The sequence below is a fragment of the Elephantulus edwardii genome, unplaced genomic scaffold (genome assembly GCF_000299155.1).
Source record: "Elephantulus edwardii isolate Elephantulus edwardi_28Jun2011 unplaced genomic scaffold, EleEdw1.0 scaffold00097, whole genome shotgun sequence".
Lineage (NCBI taxonomy): Eukaryota > Metazoa > Chordata > Mammalia > Macroscelidea > Macroscelididae > Elephantulus > Elephantulus edwardii.
In genome coordinates this window covers 1,934,498-1,956,850 of record NW_006399847.1, presented here as the reverse complement: position 1 = coordinate 1,956,850, position 22,353 = coordinate 1,934,498, and the positions used below count along the sequence as shown (strand labels likewise).

At 43.1% G+C, this 22,353-nt stretch overlaps 1 protein-coding gene across 1 annotated transcript in view; it reads right to left on the bottom strand.

Moving 5' to 3' along the window:
* The window catches only part of EMILIN2 (elastin microfibril interfacer 2), a 91,756-nt gene that overhangs the window by 5,725 nt on the left and 63,678 nt on the right, over positions 1-22,353 (bottom strand). Inside the window, exon 5 of the mRNA XM_006891387.1 lies at positions 406-810. Coding sequence (XP_006891449.1) covers positions 406-810 — 405 coding nt within the window. The remainder of the gene's footprint in view (positions 1-405; positions 811-22,353) is intronic.

The following is a 22,353-nucleotide window of genomic DNA, read 5'->3' as shown; positions in this document are numbered from 1 at the left end:
TTGTGAGTGGTGGACTGGGATATAAACCAGCAACCTGGCGAGCTGCCTGCTTGCCTTTGCTACTAAACAAACTCCCAGGCCCATGTTCCAGGGCCCTTCCTGCTGGAAGACCAATGAGTGCCATGTGCCAGGGCCCTCCACCTGGGGTCATGTTTCTAAACATCGTCTACCCCAGTCTTGGGGGTGCCTGATCAACATAAACAAATCCCTCAGAATCTCAGCACACTGGAAAAGCTAAGTTTCAAAAGTTGTTCATCTGGTAGTGACCACCTAGACCCCCTGCAGTGACAACCGAAGGTGGCAGTGGCTGGTGCTCCCCCTCTCTGTGTCAGCATACACCCCGTAACCAGGACCCTCGTTGGCCCAGGGCTCAGGTGAGCCCAGCTGTAGGCATGGCTGGCTTACCTGGAGCACCCGCGTAGCCCTTAGAGCTGGGGATGGGTGTCTGCCCCATCTGGCCGTCTACCCCCTGGGGCAAGCCCCGGCCTGACATGCCCATCCGGCCTGGAGGCCCCGCCTCTCCCGTCTCCATGATGATCCCTGTAGATCCTGGCAGTGACGGCAGCCCTGTCTTGCCAGCCCACACTGGTGGGGGAAATGTCTTGTGGGGGGGAAGCAGCAGTGGGGGCCTCTTGGGCAGCACAGGACGCTGTCCAGGGTCCTCAGGAGGAGGCAGGCTGCTGGGTCTCGGCAGCGGGGCTTGGGTCAGTTCCGGGTGGGCAGATGCGGTGGGGGCCTCGGGCAGCCTGTCGGGGGCTTGCGAGCTCTTTCCTCTAGTGGGCAGCTGGGGTGTTTCAGATGGTTCCTCCGCTGGACAGTGGGAAAGCAGAAAGAAATACACAGGGTTAAACTTCTCAGCGCTCACTGCTGTTCATAGGCTCCTTCTCTGAGACCTCATCAGGCTCAGGTCCCTGTGCTAATAATGTGATAAATTCTGTAGCATCGACATAGTTGCCTGCACAATGCCCTCTGGGAACTTGAGCAGGCCAACATGGAGGGTGGCCGTGTGTCATCCAGCAGCTGCTGCCAGTCAGGGCCAGAGAGTAGAGTCCCAGCAGTCCTTCTCTGCATGGATGGTTGCACTCCAAAAACCAGAATCAGACCTGGTGCCAGTACCCACAATTTCCTCCTGCCACTACACGGTAACACCACAGATGTATCACAGATCACTGGAAGATCACTGCCGTACAATTTCTGAACCAAGCTGGTCTCAACAGGCACTGTCCAGTCTTATAGACTGGCTGCTAAGGGCACAGCTGTGGGAGCACAGGGCCAAGAGAAGCCTCAAAGGGCAGCAGCGCTCAGTTCTCTGGTCACAGGTACCAAGCTACCACGTGGAGGGAATTCCAGGGGGAGAAACTTGCTGATTCACATTTCCCTGCTTTCTTGCACTAGTGGCTGTGACACAGCCAGGAAGCAGCCACCCTTTCCTCCTTTGAGCATGTTCCTGGAATGAGCTAACTTTCCAGGAAGTCCTTCCTGAATGAGCACAGGCTTCTAACAATAACCAGGACTAGTCCAGACGCCACTGCCCAAGTGAAACAGCAGCCACCTCACTCAGCTGTGAGGGGGTCGAAATTATGAGCCAGGAACACGAACGAATGCATTCTTTATCAGCTCTCTTGAAAAATTCACTATGGTAAACATATACACCGTCTTCATCACAGAACCCAGCCTCAAAGGGAAATTATTGCTCAAAGAGCATTTCTTAACCAGTATTTATGAAAGAGTTAACCTTTCAGGAGATGATCAGAGAAGTCACCTCAATTCTCCACAGAGTGGCCTATGGCCCATGGCACTGTGGGTACAAAGAAGAGATGAGCATTCATTGCATATAATGGCTGCCTTCAGGCATTAGGCCTCGACTGGGTTAGAATGCTGCTGGACAGGGTTGGTCTGAGAAAACGAGGCAGGAGGGCTCCAGACATGAGGACACCAGGCTCAGCAGAAGTCTGCACATTAAGTTAAAGAGGCACACAGCCCCCTTCTCTGTTCAGCCCACAGGACACTGTTTACACCACAGGCAGGAGACTAAAGGATTCTTCACACTGACCCTACAATGAAGACCACACCTTGAAACTCTACTGATTACACATACTTCACTTTTAAATGTGGACAAACACCTGGCATGTAAGGAAAACCTCCAACAGGGATGACAGACACCAAAACAGGTCATCCTATCAACCAAGTCAAAGGAACGCAGAACAAAGTCACAATGCAAGAAAATCAACATGGAATATCCTCAGAGAATCAGACACTGTATTGAAGGTGCAGGGCTAGACTGCAGTAAAAAAGGGGGGAATCAGAGTATAGTAACGAGCATTTGCTAATTAAAAATGCTTGTCAAAACAACAAAATTCAATGAAATGACTGTTGTTATGACTGGATGCTCTCCAGTAAATCCTGAGTCACAGCAGCATCAATTATAATACAAGGAAACACTACCCAGTTCCGCACCAGCCTCATAGTCCTGACAGCTGAGCCCGCTGTTGTGGCCCCTATGCCAACCCATCTGATAGAGGGTCTTCTTTTTAGGTGATCCCTATGAAGCACCACTAGGGACTGAATCCTCCTGATAATATGTACAAAGTGTGTAAAACAAAGTCTCACTGTATTAATTTCTAAAGACTATTTGGATTGTACTTCTTCCAAGAACAATGTTCATTCTTCTGACATTCCATAGTATTTTCCATGTTTTTTGCTAATACTGTATTCAAATACAGCATTTCTCCTTTGATCTTCCTTATTAATTATCCAGCTTTTGCATACATATGTTGTTGTTGTTAGGTGTCACAGAGTATGACACATAGGGACTCAGTGAACAACAGCTCTGAACCCTATCCTATCTTGTGATATCTTCACTTTTTTCAACACATTAAAGCCCATTCCCGCTGTCACTATATCTATCCATCTCATTGAAGGTCTCTCTCTCTCTCTCTCTCTCTCCTTCACTGACTCTCACTTTTCCCAGCCCCATGATGCCCCTTTCTAATGAATAGCCTCTTTCTAGCAATTTGCCTAAAGTATGTGAGTCGAAGCTTCTCCATCCTTGCCTCCAAGGAGCACTCTGGCTGCCCTTTTCACAGGACATAGCTGCTTGTTCTTTTGGCAGTGTATGGGATATTCAGTTCTCTTCTCAATACTACATCTCAAAAGCATCAATTCTGGTGAGCTCTGGTGGCCTAGTGGCAGGAAACTGCACTGCAATCCCAGAGGTGCGTGGTTCAAATCCACCAGATGCTCTGCTGAAGAAGGAGGAACAGTCGCTTCCTGTGCCAGTCAGATCCAATTTGATGGTACACACATAAAAAAATAAATAAATAATTTTTTTTTAAAAAAAAGCATCAATTCTTCTGCCATCTCTATTCATTGTCCAGTGCTCAGACACACAATAAGTGATTGAGAAGACCCTGGTCTGAACCAGGTTTACCTTAATCTTCACACTGACATCATTGCTCCTCAGTAATTTGGAAAGGTGCCTGACAGCAGACTTGTCCCTGACCTCCTGACTGCTCCCGTGGCATACATATGAGTCAATTGAAAGTACAGGCCACTTTGTTCACAAAGTGACATTTTAACTTTTTTAACACTTTAAAGTCTTTTGCAGCAGATTGACCAAAGGCAATTTTGTCTGCTGTTTCTACGGGCATTGCTTAAGGATTGAAAAAAAAATCTCTTGGCAAATTCAGTCTTTTCTGCATTTACCATGATGTTTGAATTTATGTTTTATGTTGAGGTGTAATCCATACTGCAGGGTGCAGTTTTGATCTTCATCAATAAGTACTTTTCAGAGTACTGAGAAGCAACAACGTCAATCTAGGGACCAAGATGTGCCTGATCCAGTCCATGGTCTTCAAAATTACTTGCATGCATCAGAGAGCTGGATAATGACTAAGGATGACAGAAGAATCAATGCCTTCGAGTTGTGTTACTGGAGAAGAGTCTTGAACATACCATGGACCTCCAAGGGAACAAATAGGGCTGTCTTGGAGAGGGTGAAACTAAGTTTCTTCTTGGAGGCTAGGATGTTGAAGCTCAGTCTCACATACTTTAGGCATGTGGCCAGGAGGGACAGATCCTTAGAGAAGGACATCATGCTAGGAAGGGTGGAGGGACAGCGCGGGGGAGGAAGACCCTGGATGAGATGGATTGATATAATAACTAGGGCAATGGGGGTATGTTTGTCAGAGTCAGTGAGACTGACTCAGAACAGGGCAGGGTTCAGAGGTATTGTACACAGAGTCGCTGTGAGTCACAAGTGACTTGATGACACCTAACAACAACATCATCATCATCATCAGCTGCTCATTGATTCTTCCTCCAATCTTGATGCAGAGTTTTCTTCACACATTCCAGCTTCTTGGGTTATTTGCTCAGTGTATAGATTAAATACATATGGTGAAAGGATACAAGCCTGTCACATATTCCTGACTTTAAACCACACAATATTCCCTTGTTTTGTTGCTGGTTATGTGTGCCATTCCCACAAGAGCATAGTAAGTGTTCTGGAATTCTCATTCTTTGCAATCTTTTCCATGCTTAGTTATGATCCAGACAATTGAGTGTCCTAGTATAGTCAATAAAACACAAGTAATTTTTTCCCCCTGGGATTCTGCTTTCAGCCAAGACTCCTGTGACATCAGTAATGATAGCTCATTCCATGGCCTTTTCTGAATCTAGTTTAAATTTCTGGCAATTCTTGTCACTGTACTGCTGCAACTGCTTTTAATAATCTTCAGTAACATATCACTTGTGCATGATATTAATGATGTTGTTTGATAATTTCCACATTATCTTACATTATTTTTCTCTAGAATGGGAACAAATTATTTGGTAACTATCTTCCAAATTTCTTAACACAGATGAGTGAGGGCTTCCAGGATTGCATCTGTTTGTTGAAACATCTCAATTGGTATTCTGTTCATTCGGAGTCTTGTTCTTCGCCAATGCCCCCAGTGCAACTTGGATTCTACCTTCAATATCACTGGTTCTTGATCATATTTTACCTCTTTAAATGACTGTCTGATAAAGTTACTCTGTATTTCTTCCATCTTCTTTTGATGCTTCCTGTATCATTCACTATTTTGCCCACACAAACTTAACTTGGGACTTGAAATTTACTGTTTTCTTGAGCCACCATTTGACATCTTTTGTTCAGATCTTTTCTTTTATCATTTACCTTTGCTTTAGCTACTCTGCATTCAATAGTAAGATTCCAGATCTCTTCAGACTGTTTTAGTATTTTCCTTCTTTTCTGTCTTTTTAACCACCTTTATTTTCTTCACTTATGATGTAAGTTTAACTTTTGTATCACTCAATAGTTTGTCTGGTCTTTGGACATTCATTAGTTAGTGTTCAACATGTCAAATCAATTACTGAGATAGTCTCTAATGTCAGGTAAGGTATACTCAAGATCCCACTTTGGCCCTTGTAAACATGTTTTTAACTTTCTTCAGCTTCAACTTTAATATGAGCAATTGATGGTTTTACAGTTTGAGAGCTGGCTCCTGGTCTTGTTCTAATTGACCACAGATGTAGTTGATTTGATTTCTACACATTTCATTGGAAAGGTCCATGTGTATAGTTACAGTCTATGCTACTGACAAATCATCTGCATTTGCAGCGAATAAGTCCTTGATGTTGCAAGTTCTATCATTTGATCTTGTTTCATTTTTACTATTAAAATTTTACTACAAATTAAATTTTCTTTGTTTCTGACTTTTAAATTGCAACCACCAGAAGTATCAATGCATCTTGACTGCATATTTTATGAATTAAGACTGCAAAAGTTGGTAGAAATCTTCAGTTTCACCATCTTCAGCTTTAATGAATGGTTGGCGTATAAATTTGAATATTAGTTATATTGAATGATCTTCCTTGTAGGTAAGTACATGAATATTATTCTTTCCTTGAATGACTATTATCCCTTAATTGACTGCACTGTATTTCAGGAGACATCTTGAAATGTTCTTTTGATGATGACTACAACACCATTCCTTTTAAACTTCTCATTACCATCATTTTATTGTTGTTGTTAGGTGCCATCAAGTTGGCTCCACCACATAGTGATTCTGTACAACAGAATAAAACTCTGGTGGGGTGGAAACATCTTCAGTCTCTGCTGTGCCCATGCGCACTCTTGGAGATGCTGTGTCAATCCATCTCATTAAATCTCTTCCTCTTTTTTGCTAATCTTCTACTTTCCCAAGTATGTGGTCCTTCTCCAAGGATTAGTCCCTTCTGCCAATATGCTCAAGGTACGATATGATGTCTCATCCTCTTTGCTTCTAAGGAGCACTATGCCTGCACATCTAAGACAGATTTGTTCTTTGCATGGTTCATAGCACCTTCAATATCTTTAACCAGCAGCACAGTTCAAAGACATCAATTCCTTTTTTTTCTTCGTTATTCATTGTCCAACTTTCATGCCTATAAAGCAATTGAAAATACATGACTTAGGTCAAGTGCACATTAGTCATTAAAGTGAGATGCTCGCTCTTTAACATTTTAAAGAAGTCCTTAGCAGCAAATTTGAATAATACAGTACATTTGATTTCTTGACTGCTACTTTTCTGGGTGTTGATGGAATTTAGTGAAATGAAATCTCTGACAGCTTCAGTCTTTTCTCTGTTTATCATGTTGTCTACTGGTCCAGTTGTGATGACGTTTATTTTCTATATGTTGAAGACTATTGTCCATGAGCATCAATAAATGTTTCACGTATTCTTCATTCATTCCCCAAACAGTAAATCATATATGTGTCCAATTCAAAATGGCCAGAACCAGCCCATTTCAGCATACCAATCAATGCCTAGAATATTGATCTTTATATACTCTATTTAAAGTTTGGTGACTTCTAATTTTCCTAGATTCATTCTTTGTACATTTCACATTGTAATTACCAATGACCACTTACTCTTATATTGATCTGTGCAAATGAAGGAACTGAAAGTTTCACTCCAGTCATGTCAATAAGGTCAGCTCTACTTCGAGAAGGCTACCCTTCACCAGTCTTACTTTCAATGATTCTGAACGTGAGGAGCTCATCTTCTGATCCTAGACCAGTTACTGTTCTGATGATATTCCAAAGGTTTTTTTCTGGCTAATTTTTTCAGGAGTAGACCACCAGGGCCTGCTTCATGGTCTGGTGCATAATTTGTAAGCTTTCAAATACTTACAATACTGATGGCATAGCTTACATCGTCACAATAGGATAAAAGTGACCACAGCAAGACAAACTGGCAGACAAATGGAATTGAAACCAAATCATGCAGTCTGAAATTGACCAAACATGCAATCAAGATGTGTTAATGATAACTGGTGAACGGAATGCAAACGTTGGAAAAAGTGAAGAAAGAACAGTAATTGGAAAATATAGGCTTGGTGATAGAAATGAGGCTGGAAATAGAATGAAAAAATTTTGTGTTTTCAATGATTATTCACTGCAAATACCTATTTTTAAAGACACAAATGGTGACTTTACACATGGATCTCATCTGATGGGCTGCATAGGAATCAGACTAAATATATATGGAAAGAATCAGTGGAGAAGGTCAATATCGGCAGTCAAAATGAAACTGTCCATCAAATATGAAGGAGAGATAAAGATATTCCCAGAGAAACAGAATCTAAGGGAGTTTGTTAAAACAGGACCAGCATTGCAGGAAAAAACACTGAGAAATGTCCTTATTACAGAGGTGCCACGAAAAGCAGGATGGACCAAAGTAACTAGCAACAACACCAAAAAGAACTCAACACAATGATAACAATAAAACTGTGCCTCTCAATAATCACACTGAATGTGAATGGTTTAAATGCACCACTGAAGAGGAAAAGAGTAGCAGATTGGATAAAAAACAAAATCCATCAATATGCTGTCTACAAGAGACACACCTGAAAAATAAAGATAAAGGCTGAAAATAAAAGGAGGGGGGGAAATATACCAAGCAAATAGCAACCAGAAGAAAGCAAGAGCAGTGATATTAACCTCTGATAAAATAAATTTCAATGCAAAAACCAACACAAAGGACAAGGAAGATCACTACATAATGCTTAAAGGGTCAATAGAACATGAAGACATAAAATAATAAATATCTATCTATGCATCAAATGATAGACCTGCAAAACACATAAAACAAACATTAACAAAACTGAAAAAGGAAATAGACAACACTACTATAGTAGTTGGAGACTTAAATACACCACTCTCAAGAAAAGATAGAACTACTAGAAAGAATCTCAACAAAGATGCTGAAAAATTAAACCACACAATAAACCAATTTGATCTCATAGATATTTATAGGTTAATACACCCAAAAAACCCCACAGTATGCCTTCTTCTCCAATGTGCACAGAACGTTGAGGATAGATCACGTCTTGGGCTACAAGGCAAAAATCAATAAATTTAAAAACATAGAAATAATACAGAGCATCTTCTCAGATCACAATGCTACAAAATTAGAAATTAATAAAAAGAGGTTAAAGAAGGGGGGAAAAGTACATTTGGAAGTTGAACAACACCTTGCTTGAACATGAGTGGGTGCAAGAAGAAATAAAAAGTGAAATTTAAAGTTTCTTAAAACAAGTGACAATGAAAACACAACTTACCAAAACCTCTGGGGAACAGCCAAAGCAGTAATCAGAGGTCAATTTCTATAAATAAGCAAACACACCAAAAGACCATTGACTCTCTAACCCAACATCTCCAACAAATTTAAAAATAACAGCAAGAAAACCTGACACCCTCTAAAAAAACTGAAATTATAAAAATAAGGGCAGAAACAAATGAAATAGAAAACAGAAAAAAATCGAAACCATCAAATAAAATAGGAGTTGGTTCTTTGAAAAGTTCAGTAAAATTGACAAACCACTAGCAAAATTAACAAAGGAAAGACAGAAATAATCCAAATAAAAGGTGAAACAGGCAACATCACAACAGAACCAAGTAAAATAAAAAAGCTAACAATATCATGAAGAACTATACTAAAACCAATCTGAAAACCTAGAGGAAATGGACAAATACTTAGAAATTCACAACCCTAAACTGACATCAACCAAAATTGAACACCTGAACAGACCCATTACAAAAGAAGAAATTGAAAAGGTGATAAAACAACTTCCAGCCAAAAAAAGCACTGGGCAAGATGGTTTTACAAGTGAATTTTATCCAACATTCAGAGAAGAACTGTCACAAATTCTACACAAACTATTTAAGAAAACAGAAAAAAGATGGAATTCTCCCAGACTCATTCTATGAAGTAAATATATCCATGATACCAAAGCCAGGCAAAAACACCACCAACATAGAAAAATGTAAAACAGTACCTCTTATGAACATAGATGCAAAAATCCTGAATAAAATCCTGGCCAGTAGAACCCAATGATACAGCTAAAAAATAATTGACCATGACCAAGTGGGATTCAAAACAGGTATTCAAGGATGGTTCAACATAAAAAAATCAATCAGTGTAAGTCATCACATTGACAAAGCAAAGAAAAAGAACCACATAATCCAATCAACTGATGCAGAATAAGGCCTTTGACAAAATCCAACACCCTTTCCCGATTAAAACACTCAACAAAATAGGATTAGAGGGGAACTTCCTCAACATAGTAAGAAGTATATATGCAAACCTGGGAGCCAACATTGTTCTCAATGGAGAGAAATTAAAGGCATTCCCTTTGAGAACAGGAAGTAGGCAAGGATGCCTACTAACACCTCTCCTATTCAATATTGTATTAGAACTCTTAGTGATAGCAATAAGACAAGAGAAGGAAATAAGAGGTATCCAAATTGGCAACAAGGAGGTAAAATTATCTCTATATGCAGATGTTGTGATAGTATACTTAGAAACCCCTAAAGACTCAGCAAGAAAACTACTAGACAATTCAGCAAAGTGGTAGGATAAATACATACATAGTGGTAGGATCAACATACAAAAATGGATTGGATTTCTCTACAGTGACAAAAAGAATACAGAACTGGAGCTAAGAAAAACAATACCCTTCTCAATAGCTAATCACAAGATTAAATACCTGGGAGTAAATCTAACCAGAAAGACTAAGTTACTATTCAAAGAAAATTATAAAACATTACTACAAGAAACAAAAAGAGACATAGAGAAATGGAAGAATATACCTTGCTCTTTCTCAAAAAGTTGCAAATAGAAATATCATTTGACCCAGCAATTCCACCATTTGGAATATACCCTACATAAACCATAATTGCCACCCAAACAGATACATGCACACCTATGTATATTTCAGCTTTGTTCACAATAGCAAAGAATTGGAAACAACTTGAGTGCCCATCAACAAATGAGTGGATAGAGAAGATCTAGTATATTCACACAATGGAATACTACGCTGCATTGAAAAATAAGGAACTCATAAAATATTTCACAAAATGGGTGACCCTGGAGGACATAATGCTGAGTGAAATATCTGTCACAAAAATACAAATATGGCATAATGCCACTGTTATAAAAGAGGACTGACATAGGGATTGGCAGGAGACTGAGAAAGATGGGATAAATAATTTATACTACACTGAAACAGATGAGGGAAAGAAATGTTTGAAAGGGATTTATGATTAGATATTATTGTTACAAGAGGAGTCCAAAACAAAGGTAACATAGAGGAGTGGACTCAGGGGGAGAGATTGAATGAATAACAATGAAGGAATTGTTTCTTTTACTTTCAAAAAGAAAAGCAAAATGGGGAGCGGGGGCAGGGGGAGAAAAGTGCAACAATGAGTGGCTGGAAATCTAAAGTCTCTGTAAACTTCCATTAAAATAAAATAAAATAAATTTAAAAAAGAATATACCTTGCTCATGGATAGGAAGACTCAATATTGTGAAAATGACAATACTACCAAAGGCAATTTACACATCCAGTGAAATTCCAATACAAATACCAATTCCATTCTTCAACAAGATGGAAAAGGCAATAACCAGTTTCATCTGGAATGGAAAGAGGCCTTGAATAAGGAAAGCACTCCTTAAAAAGAGAAACAAGTCCATAGCCACTGGTGAGAGTCAGCGCCCAGAGCCATCAGTGGCTTTAAGCTCGTTGCCCACTGCTGTGGTGTGGACAGCTGAAACCCAGGCCCCGACAGGCACCTGGGGGGTGGAGGAAAACCCAGACTCTACTTCATGCTCTGCTGGAGAAGGAGGGGCAGTCTCCTGTACCAGTCAGATCCAATTTGATGGTACACACACACACACTTTTTCTTCTTCTTTTTTAAAAAAAGACTACTTCCATCGCGGCCGTCTGCCCGGGGCAGGCTGCCCTCGGCCCCCTGTCTGGGGCGAGCCGTCGTGGCCCTCTGCCCGGGGCAAGCCGTCGTGGCCTTCTGCCTGGGGCGGGCTGCGCTTGGTCCCCGGCTCGGGGCGAACCGTCGCGGCCCTCAGGAGCAAGAAGGCAAGCAGCTGTAACCCAAGACCACCAGTAAGGTGATAAAGCGTCCTCCCTTCCCCCCTTTATATCTACGCCCCTGTTCAGCATGAAGAAGCCAGAGAGTCGGCATCCAATTCCCAAATCAATAAGACAGCTGGTTTAATTACTATTGGAAAATGCTTGTCATTCCTCTGTAGCATCTGGTCCCCACTGGACCCTCATCATTTCCTTCACCTGCTCCCCCCACCGACCAAACTGTGCAGCTCTGCAACTGCATCCTGGCCCATCTTCACCCTTCTGCCCCCAACCCTCACCTCCTTGTACCCCCAATATGTTTTTCCCAATAAAAAAATATTATATATATATATAAAAGAGAGAAACAAGGTAGGAGGCATCTTACTCCCTGATTTCATATCCTATTACACTGCCATGGTGGTCAAGACAGCATGGTACTGGAACAATAACAGACACATAAGATCAATGAAATAGACCTGAGAACCCGGAAATCAGCCCATCTACGTATGGATAACTGATTTTTGACAAGGAGATGAAATCAGTTAAGGGAAAATGACAGCCTTTTTAATCAATGGTGTTGGCAAAATTGGAAAACTATCTGTAGAAAACATAAGCAAGATCTGCACCTCACACCATACACACATAAAACAACGCAAAGTGGATCAAGGACCTACGACTAAAATCAAGAACTATAAACTTCATTTGAGAAAAGCTTGGAAGAACTCTAGAAGCTCTAATCCACAGCATGAACAGTCTTCCAAGCATCCTGACAAACCTACAATCATGAGAGGATAAAATAGATGAATGGGACCTTCTAAGAATCAAATCCCTATGCACATCCAAAAACTTCTCCAATGGGGTAAAAAGGGAAGCCACAGATTGGGAAAAAAATATTTGATAATGACATGTCTGATAAGGGACTTATATCTAGAATTTATAGAATACTATAGACACTTCCCCCAAAAAGACATTCAGATGGGGAACAAATACATGAAGAAGTGCTCAAAATCCCTAGCTCTAAGAGAAATGTAAATCAAAACAACTATGAAATATCATCTTACTCCAGTAGGAATAGCAAAATTCAACAGAGCAGCAAACAGCAAATGCTGGTGAGGTTGCAAAGAAACTGGAACCCTTATTCACTGTTGGTGGGAGTGTAAAATGGTGCAACCACTATGGAAGGCAATATGGTGCTTTCTCAAAAAGTTGCAAATAGAGATACCATTTGACCCAGTAATTCCACTACTGGGAATATAACCTAAAGAAACTGTACCATCACAAAGCAGATATATGCACAGCCATGTTTATTGCGGCTTTGTTCACAATAGCAAGGATTTGGAAACAATCTAAGTGCCTATCAACAAAAGAATGGATAGAGAAGCTGTGGTATATTCACACAATGGAATACTATGCTGCCTTGAAAAGCAAAGAACTAATGAAATATTATACAAAATGGAGGACTCCGGAGGACATTATGCTGATATCTCAGTCACAAAAGGACAATTACTGAATAGTGCCTCTGTTGTACAATAGGACAGACATCGGGGTTGGGAGGAACTTAAGAAAAGAGGGGATAAATAATGCATACTTCATTGAAACAGATAAGGAAGAGAACTGTTCAAAAGGAATATATGATTAGGCATTACTTTCATGACAAGAGTCTAGAATAAGAGCAGGATAGTAAAGTGGACTTGGAGTGAGGGCATTGTATATCAATGAAAGAATTTTTTTTTCTCTTCAAGAAAAAGAGCCAACTGAGAGGAGGGGTGGGTCAGGAGGAAAGTGAAACAATGTATGAATGGAAATCCAAAGTCTCTGTAAACTTTCATTTAAATAAAAAAAAAATACAAACAAACTAGGCCCGGGGCAGACTGTGGGTCAGATCATCAACTACTCATGTGCAAGTTCAAATTGAGGCTGAACAAAATTAAAATAAGTCCACAAGAACCAAAATATGATCTTTAATCTATTGCATCTGAATTTCAAAATCATCTTAAGAATAGATTTGAAGCATTGAACACCAATGATTGAAGACTAGACGAGTTGTGGGATGTTATCAAAGATATAATCCATGAACAGAGCAAAAGGTCATTATGAAAGACAGAGGAGAAAGAAAAAACTGAAATGGATGTCAGAAAAGACTCTAAAAATTGCACTAGTGTGCCAAACAAAGGGAAAACATGTTTAAGTGAAAGAGCTGAACAGAAGATTTTAAAGGGCAGCTCAAGAAGACAGAAAGTATTATAATGGGATGTGCAGAGAGCTGCAATTGGAGAGTAAAAAGGGAAGCACTCACTCTGCATTTCTCAAGCTGAGGGAACTGAGAAACAAATTTAAGCCTCAAGTAGCAATATTAAAATATGCTTTGGACAATATAGTGAATGACCCAGAAAGCATCAAAAGAAGATGGAAGGAATACACAGAATCATTGTACCAAAAAAGAACAGACTGACACTGGAAAATTTCAAGAAGTACCATATAAGCAAGAGCCAATGGTAATGGAGGAGGATGTGGAAGCTGCCTTGAAGGCATTGGCAAAAAAATAAGGCCCCAGGAATCGGTGGGATACCAACAGATGCAGCACTGAATACACTCACCAGTCTATGCAAAGAAATTTTGAGGACAGCTGTTTGGTCAACAGATTGGAAGAGGTCCATATTTGTTCCCATTCCCAAGAAAGGTGATCCTACAGACTATAGAAACTATCATATAATATGATTAATATCACATGCAAGTAAAATTCTGCTGAAAATCATTCAGAAATAGAAAGAACAGGACGTAGAGAAATGCAGACATTCAAGCTAGATTTAGAAGAGGCCATGGCATCAGGGTCATTCTTGCTGATGTCAGAGGTATCGTGGTTGAAAGCAAATAATATCAGAAGAATGTCTTTTTGTGCTTCATTGATTATGGAAAGGCATTCAAACTGTGTGGCCTATGAAAAGGCATTCGAATTGTGTGGATCATACTAAATCATGGCTAACACTGAGAAGAATGAAAATCTCAGAACACTTAATTTTGCTTATATGGAATCTATACCTAGACCAAGATGTTGTCCAAACCAAGCAAGGGAACACTGTACGGTTTGAAATCAGGAAGAGTGTCCATCAGGGTTGTATCCTTTCTCCATATCTATTCAATCTCTAGGCTGAGAAAATAATTTATACAGACTTTCTAAAGAATGTGGCATCAGGATTTGAGGAAGATGCATGCATTATGAAGATGATACAGCCTTGCTTGCTGAAAGGGAAGAAGACTTGAAGTGCTTGCTGCAGAAGTTCAAGCACTACAGCTTTCAATATGGATTATATCTCAACATCAAGGGAACAAAGCTTTTCACCACTGGGCCAATAGGCAACATCATAATAGAGATAAGATTCAAAATGTCAGTGACTTCATCTTACTTGGATCCACAATCAATATACTTGGTACCAACAGTCAGGAGATCTGGAGACATATTGCTATAGGAAGTTCTGCTGTCAGGGACCTCTCCAAATTATGGAGGTATCTTTAAGGCCTAAAGCACACCTGATCCAGGCCATTGTCTTTTCAGTCACTTGCTATGCATCTGAGAGCTGGGCAAAGAATAAAGATGAGAAAAAGAATTGATGCCTTTGAACTGTTGTGCTGAAGAATAGTACTGACTATGGTCAGCCAAAAGAACAGAGATGTCCTGGAGATGGATTGGCTCACTGGGTCAATCCATCTTCTCTTTCAAAATTCAGCAGATTCTGATTTTGAAACAGCTTTGGGATGATTCTTCCATGTCTTTTCAGAATGCTCTTTAGAAAGCTGGTTCAATAATAGTGTTCCCTGCTCAAAACTCTTCAATGGTTTCATTGACAGTGAAGTCTGGCACGGTCTCCTGTCCAAGTCCTCAGACATGAGGACGCTCTCTGATGTCCAGCACTCATCTGCGTTTTCCTCATTTTCTGCCTTTTGCTTCTGCTCCTCACATCCCTGACGGCCTCCTCCAGCCCCCTCCTGAGTGAGCACACACCCTCCTTGTAGACCCAGTTCAGCTCAAATGTCCTCCTTTTGAGCCTCCAGGGACCTGCCTAGAAGCGCACAGGCAGCCCAATCTCTGGGCCTCACGGACATTCCCACATGTTATGTCTGTTCTCTCTTGTCAGATGAGGCAACTGGAGGGTAGAATTTGAATTCTCTTATATTCTCATGGCTTGGCACCAGACCTGGCACACAAGAAGGCCTGTTAGGACGGATCACACCCTGAATCCTGCTGTCCATGAAGCTGGACACCCTCTTTCTGTCAAAAATGACTGCCCTCCAGGTTCTGTTGGGAGATCCTGACCCTGAGAGGATAATAGAGGCTCTCTCATTCACATGCACCTGGGCTTGTCATGCCAAGCTGAAGGCAGAAGGAAGGAATGAGCATATATACCAGCAGGGCCCATTACTCTCAGCTGGCCTCTGTGGGGCACTGGGGAGTGCTGTGAGAACTGAATGCGAACAACAGGCAGTTTCCCCACCTCCAGGACAGTATGGAAAGGCTGCTCTGAATCACCCAGCTGGTCTTCCTGCCCAGTGCTCCCCACCCAGCCTGGGCCGGCCCACGCTCACCCTGAGCCTCCCTCCATGGTTTCCCATGTATAATTACAAACTATAATCCAGTTCTAAGTTCTATAACACCCTGCTCCCCAGGAATGATAACCTTGTGGCCACCGCCTGCTTTCTGAATGGAACATGTGTTTGTAATTCCGAGAGTGGCCATCTGAAATGAATCTTCCACGTGGATCAAGTGCCGCTTGAGTGTCTTCATGCCTGAGGAATGGCAGAGAGCTGGTGGGCGCTGTCTGTTGTCTCTTGGTCTTGGAACCCACAGAACAGCCTCCATGCCACCCTACTCCACCCCTCAACCACCAAGGGCAGGTCGCTACCTGATGCCTAAGTAAATATTAAAGGCTCCTCCCTTCATTTTAAAGTGTTTGTTACTGAGACAGAAAGCCAGCTCTGAGAAAGTCCCAGTCATTGATGAGGCTCATGATGGACACCCTAGCACATGTATGTCTGGCTATTTTTTGTCACCTCCTCCAGATAGTGAAGGAGCTCTGATGGCTTAGTAGAAAGGAGTGACACTACGTCCAAAAGCAAGGAGTTTGAACCTAACAGCTGCTCTCGACAAGAAGGATAGTCAGTCTCTTCCTAAGTGATTTACTACCACTGAAAACCCATAGGAAATTCAGTTAGGAGTCAGTTCTAACTCGATGACACACAACAACAATCAGGCAGTCAGGAAGTCCTGCTTTCACCAACAGTCCCCTTGGTGCCAGGGCCCCGGGTACCTAGAGGGCAAGGGTGGTTCATGGTAGAATTCTCACTTTCTATGCCTGGGATCCACTCCTCAGTGACCCTCAGATAGTTACTACCAGCCTTTTAGGGGAGGCTGGGAGGTTGTTAAAATGCTGGGAAGACTATGGCAGACTAGGAAGAAAGGCCTGGCCATCAGCTTCCAAAATGCAACCAACAGCTCACAACAGGGATGAACCACACCCCTTATGGGGATGGAGCAGGACCATTGAGTGGCATTTTGTTCCACTCACCAAGAGCTTTGCCGTTAACACCAACAGCATGTGCCAGCCACTAGGTGGTGTCTTATCAAGGGACAAGAGGAACCTCAGACTTTGGGGAGAAGAGGATGGCCTCCCCAGCCTCAGATGTGATTTGAGATGTGTCTGTGGCGGAGCTGCAGCGACCACCAGAGTGCCCACCCAGCGGTGGGCTCCATTTCCGCTGTGGCCTGTACCAGTCATGCAGGCACAGTGGTATGAATCCAGCACCCAGCAAGGGGACCTGCACACCAGACCCTGACACTGTAGAAGTATTTTATAGACCTCTATCAGGGCTTTCAAGTGACTCAACGGCACATAACAACAACAACAACAATCAAGGCTTTAGACTAACAAGAAAATGCACTGAATGGCTGGCACTTGGAGGCCTGAGATGGTCCTACAGGGCAGGTCACGTGGAGCGCAGAGGGCGGGGAAATGGCTGGAAGGTCAGGAAGCTGATCTTCCCGGAGGAAGACAAGGGATTTTCCTGAAAAGGCTTCCCACAGTCAGACCTTCAAAAGGATGAGGAAGGGACATGTGTACATTGAACGGTGAGACCCGAGCGAAAGGCCACCAAACTGCAGTGTGGTGGGATAAAGAGAAAGGGCCTAGGGGCTGAGAAGAGGGAAAGGGGCCGCCAGAGACCTCACTACCGGGACAGCAGAGACAGCATCCACCACGCCAAGAAAACAACAGTCCAGACATGACCACAGTAAAATCCCAAGAGGTGAGCAAAACCAAGACCATGGTCTAAATTACTGAAACGTGCTAAAGCCAGCTGTGCGTTATGGTTTGTGGACACGGTGTCTGAGTGGCAAGCTGCACTCCTGAAGGCATGTGGTTCAAACCTATCTCCTGCTCCGTGGGAGAAGGATGGGCAATCTCCTCCTCTGCCTCTGAAAACCTGCCAAGGGTCAGCTTGGTTGGTTCCAACTTGATAATACACAACAACAACTGGGGCCCAAAAGACGACCTTCTGTCCCTGTGTCCCAGAGAGAGGGACCCTTGAAAGCCTGAGCAGCAGCATCACTTGGGAATTTGGGGTTTTGTTTTCTTGGGGGAGAATCAACACCTCTCAACTCATCACCATTGAGCTGGAACTGACTCACAGCTGGCCTCCCAGTGGATACTTGGAGGCTTTAAACCATGCAAGAGAGACTGTCCATATCTCTCCTGCAGGGTCGCTCAGGGGTTTGAACCACCGGAGAGGTGGGCACCTCCTGTGGGTTAGCAGTGCAACGCCAAAAGCACTACACCACCGGAGCCCACTCACTTTTGGGGTAGAGAAAGGTTGAAATTCACAATTTTATTCTAAAGACATACATGGAAATGCAACCCAGGATCTCTGCTGTCTGTTTTTTAAACTTCCTATAAAGCCCAAGGGGACATGGTAGTTTTGAGGGAGCTTTCCTGCCTCCTACAGATGAGGACTCAAACCTTGCTCCTTCCTGACCCTCCAGCAGGTTTCTGAGGCTATAAATTGCACAGTAGATAATTGCCCATCTGTCACTGGTGGATTTGAACTGCCAGAGCGGGGTTGGTGGCCTTTGGGTTAGCAGCACTTCTCCCCAGAGCTCCAGATTCCATTCCAGCCAAGGCACCTCGTGCACACCCTTCTGTCGGAGAAGATTTGCATGTTGCTGTAATTCTGAACAGCTTTCAGCGGTGCTTCCAGACTCAGATGGTTTAGGAATAAAGGCCTGGCAATCTGCTCCAAACATCACTATGGCCATGTCGTGGCAGGCGGTCCCATCCTCTCTACTTCCTCCCGCCCATGCCTCCTGCTTCTTTCTGGACACAGCCTACCTGGTGGCTCTTACCCTGCTGCCAGCATGGTGACACTGTCCACACTGTTTCCATCCACTGGGATGGTGGTCTCAGTTCCAAGAGCTTGCATGCGGGGTATTTCTTAAGCCACAAATTCCTAATGTAACAGGCTACTAGCCAAAAGGTCGTTAGTTCAAACAAATCAGTTGCTGCATTGAAGGCAGAGGATCATCTTGTCTCATAAAGACTTATAGTCCCAGGAAACCAATGGAAGGTCACTTTGAGTCACACTCACTAGATGTGGCTGGGGGTTACTTCATCTCTGTATGTGGCAGTCCCCTGAGTATACCCAGGGGGTTCTATGCTTTAATACTCCAGAGAAATCTTTGCCAGCAGCCTGAGAAAAGCTCCTTCTCAGAACCCCTGCAGCTCCAAATTCAGGATTCAGACAGAGAGAAGCAGTTACTAACACCAAGCAACCAGCATTACAAAAACCAGATGCACCCAGGGTAAAAGGATGTGAATGCTTGGTTCACAACCATCTGGACTGAGGCAGTTTATTTAGCCTTTACGTATTTATAAATATCTAAATCCATTGTGCTGTCTTGGCCCAAATTGGCTTCAAACTCAGTCAATTCCATTTTGGAGGCCTAAGTTGTAATAACACTGGCAATGGGCCCCTCCTCCCCTGCCTGGACTGCTTAATGACAATTATTTGAGCAGCCTGTCCCTCATAAGGGAGCTTTATGGCCTAGTGGGTAAGGAATTGCACTGCTAACCCAAAGGCTGGCTGTTTGAATCTATCAGAGGCTGTGTGGGAGAAAGCTAGGCATTCTCCTATGCCTTTTCAGCCTTAATCAGGGCCTGAGCTAAACAATTCTATGAGATTCACATTCTTAAGTTTAGACACTCTTAAACTAACCCTGAGAAGAATGGGAATCCCAGAACACTTAATTGTGCTCATGCAAAACCAATACTTAGACCAGGAGGCAGTCATCAGAATAGAGCAAGAAAACACTGCATGGTTCAAAACTGGGAAGTGTGTATGCCAGGGATGTGTCCTATCCCCATACCTTTTCAATTTATATGCAGAACAGATCACTCAGGCAGCTAAACTTTATGAGGAGGTATGTGGCCTCAGGATTGGAGGAAGAGTCATCAACAACCTGCAGATGACAGAACCTTGCTTGCTAAAACTGAAGAGGACATGAGGCATTTGCTACAGAAGGTCAAGGACTATAGTCTTCAATAGGGATTGAAGCTCAACATCAAGCAAATAAAGATTCTCACCACTGGGCCAACTGGCAGCTTCATGATGGATGGAGAAAAGACCGAGATTGTTAACAACTTCAGTTTGATTGATTCTACAGTCAACACTCTAGGCACCGGCAGTCTAGAAATCAAAAGACACACTGCATTGGGAAAGTATGCTGTCAGGGACCTTTCTAGAGTACTGAAGAGCAACAATGTCAGTCTGGAGACTAAGGTGTGCCCGATACAGGCCATGGTCTTCGCAATTACTTGCTGTGCATCAGACAGCTAGACAATAACTCAGGATGATAGAAGAAGGATTTATGCCTTTGGGTTGTGGTGCTGAAGAAGAGTGTTGAACGTACAATGGACTGCCAGAAAAACAAGCATTTTGAGGCTCCATCTCATATACTTTGGGCATATAGCCAGGAGGGACCAGTCCTTGGAAAGGGACATCATGCTTGGAAGGGTGGAGGGTCAGTGAAGGAGAGGAAGATCCAGGATGAGATGGATTGACTAAATGATTGGAGCAATGGGATAAAGTCTGTCGGAGATGATGAGATTGGCACAGAGTAGGGCAGGGCTCAGAGCTGATGTGCATTGGGTCGCTATGAGTCGCAGGCAATTTGATGGCATGTAACAACAACACTACAAACTAAATCCTGTTGTTGTTTTTGTGTACCACTAAGTTGGAACCTACCCATACCTGACCCTCTGGCAGGTTTTCAGAGGCAGCCAATCACATGGGAGGAGACTGCTCATTCTTCTCCTGCAGAGCAGCCGGTGGATTCAAACCATGTACCTTTAGGATGGCAGCACAGCTTTACTAATTTTATTATTTAATAATAATAATAATTTAACTAATAATAATAATTTTATTATTTGCTAATAATTAAAATATGATGAAAAATCTCCCTGAGACACAAACAGAAAAGTGTGGGTAAATAGAGAGAGGAAGTGATAATGATGCCAGTGGGCTATTGAAACAATGTCCAGGCATTTCCTCAGCAAGCTGGTCTCTTCCTGGAACTGTGACATCAGACAAGGAAGCTTCCCTGTGCACAGAAACCTTCTCCACTGGCAGGAGCCCCAGATTGTTCAATGCCAGGAGGTACATGGCAAATGTTAGCATCTGGAAAGACATGGCACCCACGCTGGCGGCCCTCTGCCACCATGACATCACAGAAAGGGGCTCTCCTGGGCCAGCGGGTAGCTGAGGAAACCTACACCATGGTTCTATGGGTCCCACACATGTGGGGGCTGACACAGATACAGGGCCCCACTCCTTCACAGAGTTGCCAACACAGCAGGTCAGCCCGAAGCTAATGCCACAGAATGTGGACAGGGAGGAGGGGGCCTGCGGTGAGCCCTGCCTGCCATCCTGAGAACACAGGACTGAGTGCAAACCCCTGTGACTTCCAGAGACAGCCAGAGCAACTCACGACGAAACTGTTCACGAATGAGGCGCTTCTGATCACTAACATATTTGAACAAGATGTTGTTTTGCCCAAATGCATTTGAACGAGAAGTACTGGGCATGGGACAGGAAGATCCCAAAGCTTTTCACACTTGCTACCAGGGATCTCGCTGTGTTCTAATGGTAAGGAGTCGTGCTGGCAACACAGAGGTTCCTGGTTTGAATCCACCAGCTGGCTGCTCCATGGGAGGGACAATCTCCTCTCGTGTAATTTACTGCCTCTGGAAACCCTCTGGAGGGTCAGCAACTTGACAGACAGCACACAACAACAAACTGCTAGGATCATGTGCAGTCACCACTTCAGGTCCATAGTTGCCGACAGTTCTCAGCAGGGCTTTCTGGCTAAAACACAAGGAAGAAAGGCCTGGAAATTGACTTATGAAAACTGGCCAGTGAAAAGTCAGTGGCTCCTGAAGATCCCGTCTGTGATCCAGCAGCACTCTGCTCCTCAAGCAGGGAGTGCCCAGGGGCCCTGATCAGCTCCTGAGCCGCCAACGAGAGCCTTACATTGTTTGCTTTAAAAGGTTGTTGTTGGGGGAGAGAAGTGCAACAATGAATGAATGGAAATCCAAAATCTCTGTCAATGCTCATTAAAATTATTTTTTAAAAAATAAAGCTTAAGAAGGAAAAAAAAAGGTTGTTGTTGTTGTTGTTGTTGTGTGTCGTCGAGTCACTTGCGACTCATAGCGACCCTATGTACAATATCCCTAAACTCTGCTCTGTCCTGTACCAATCGCACCATCTCCGATACACCCATCCCAATTACTCCAGTCACTGAATCAGTCCACCTCATAGGGGGCCTTCCCCTTCTGCGCTGCCCCTCCACCCTACCAAGCATGATGTCCCTTTCCAAGGACCTGTCCCTCCTTGCAACAT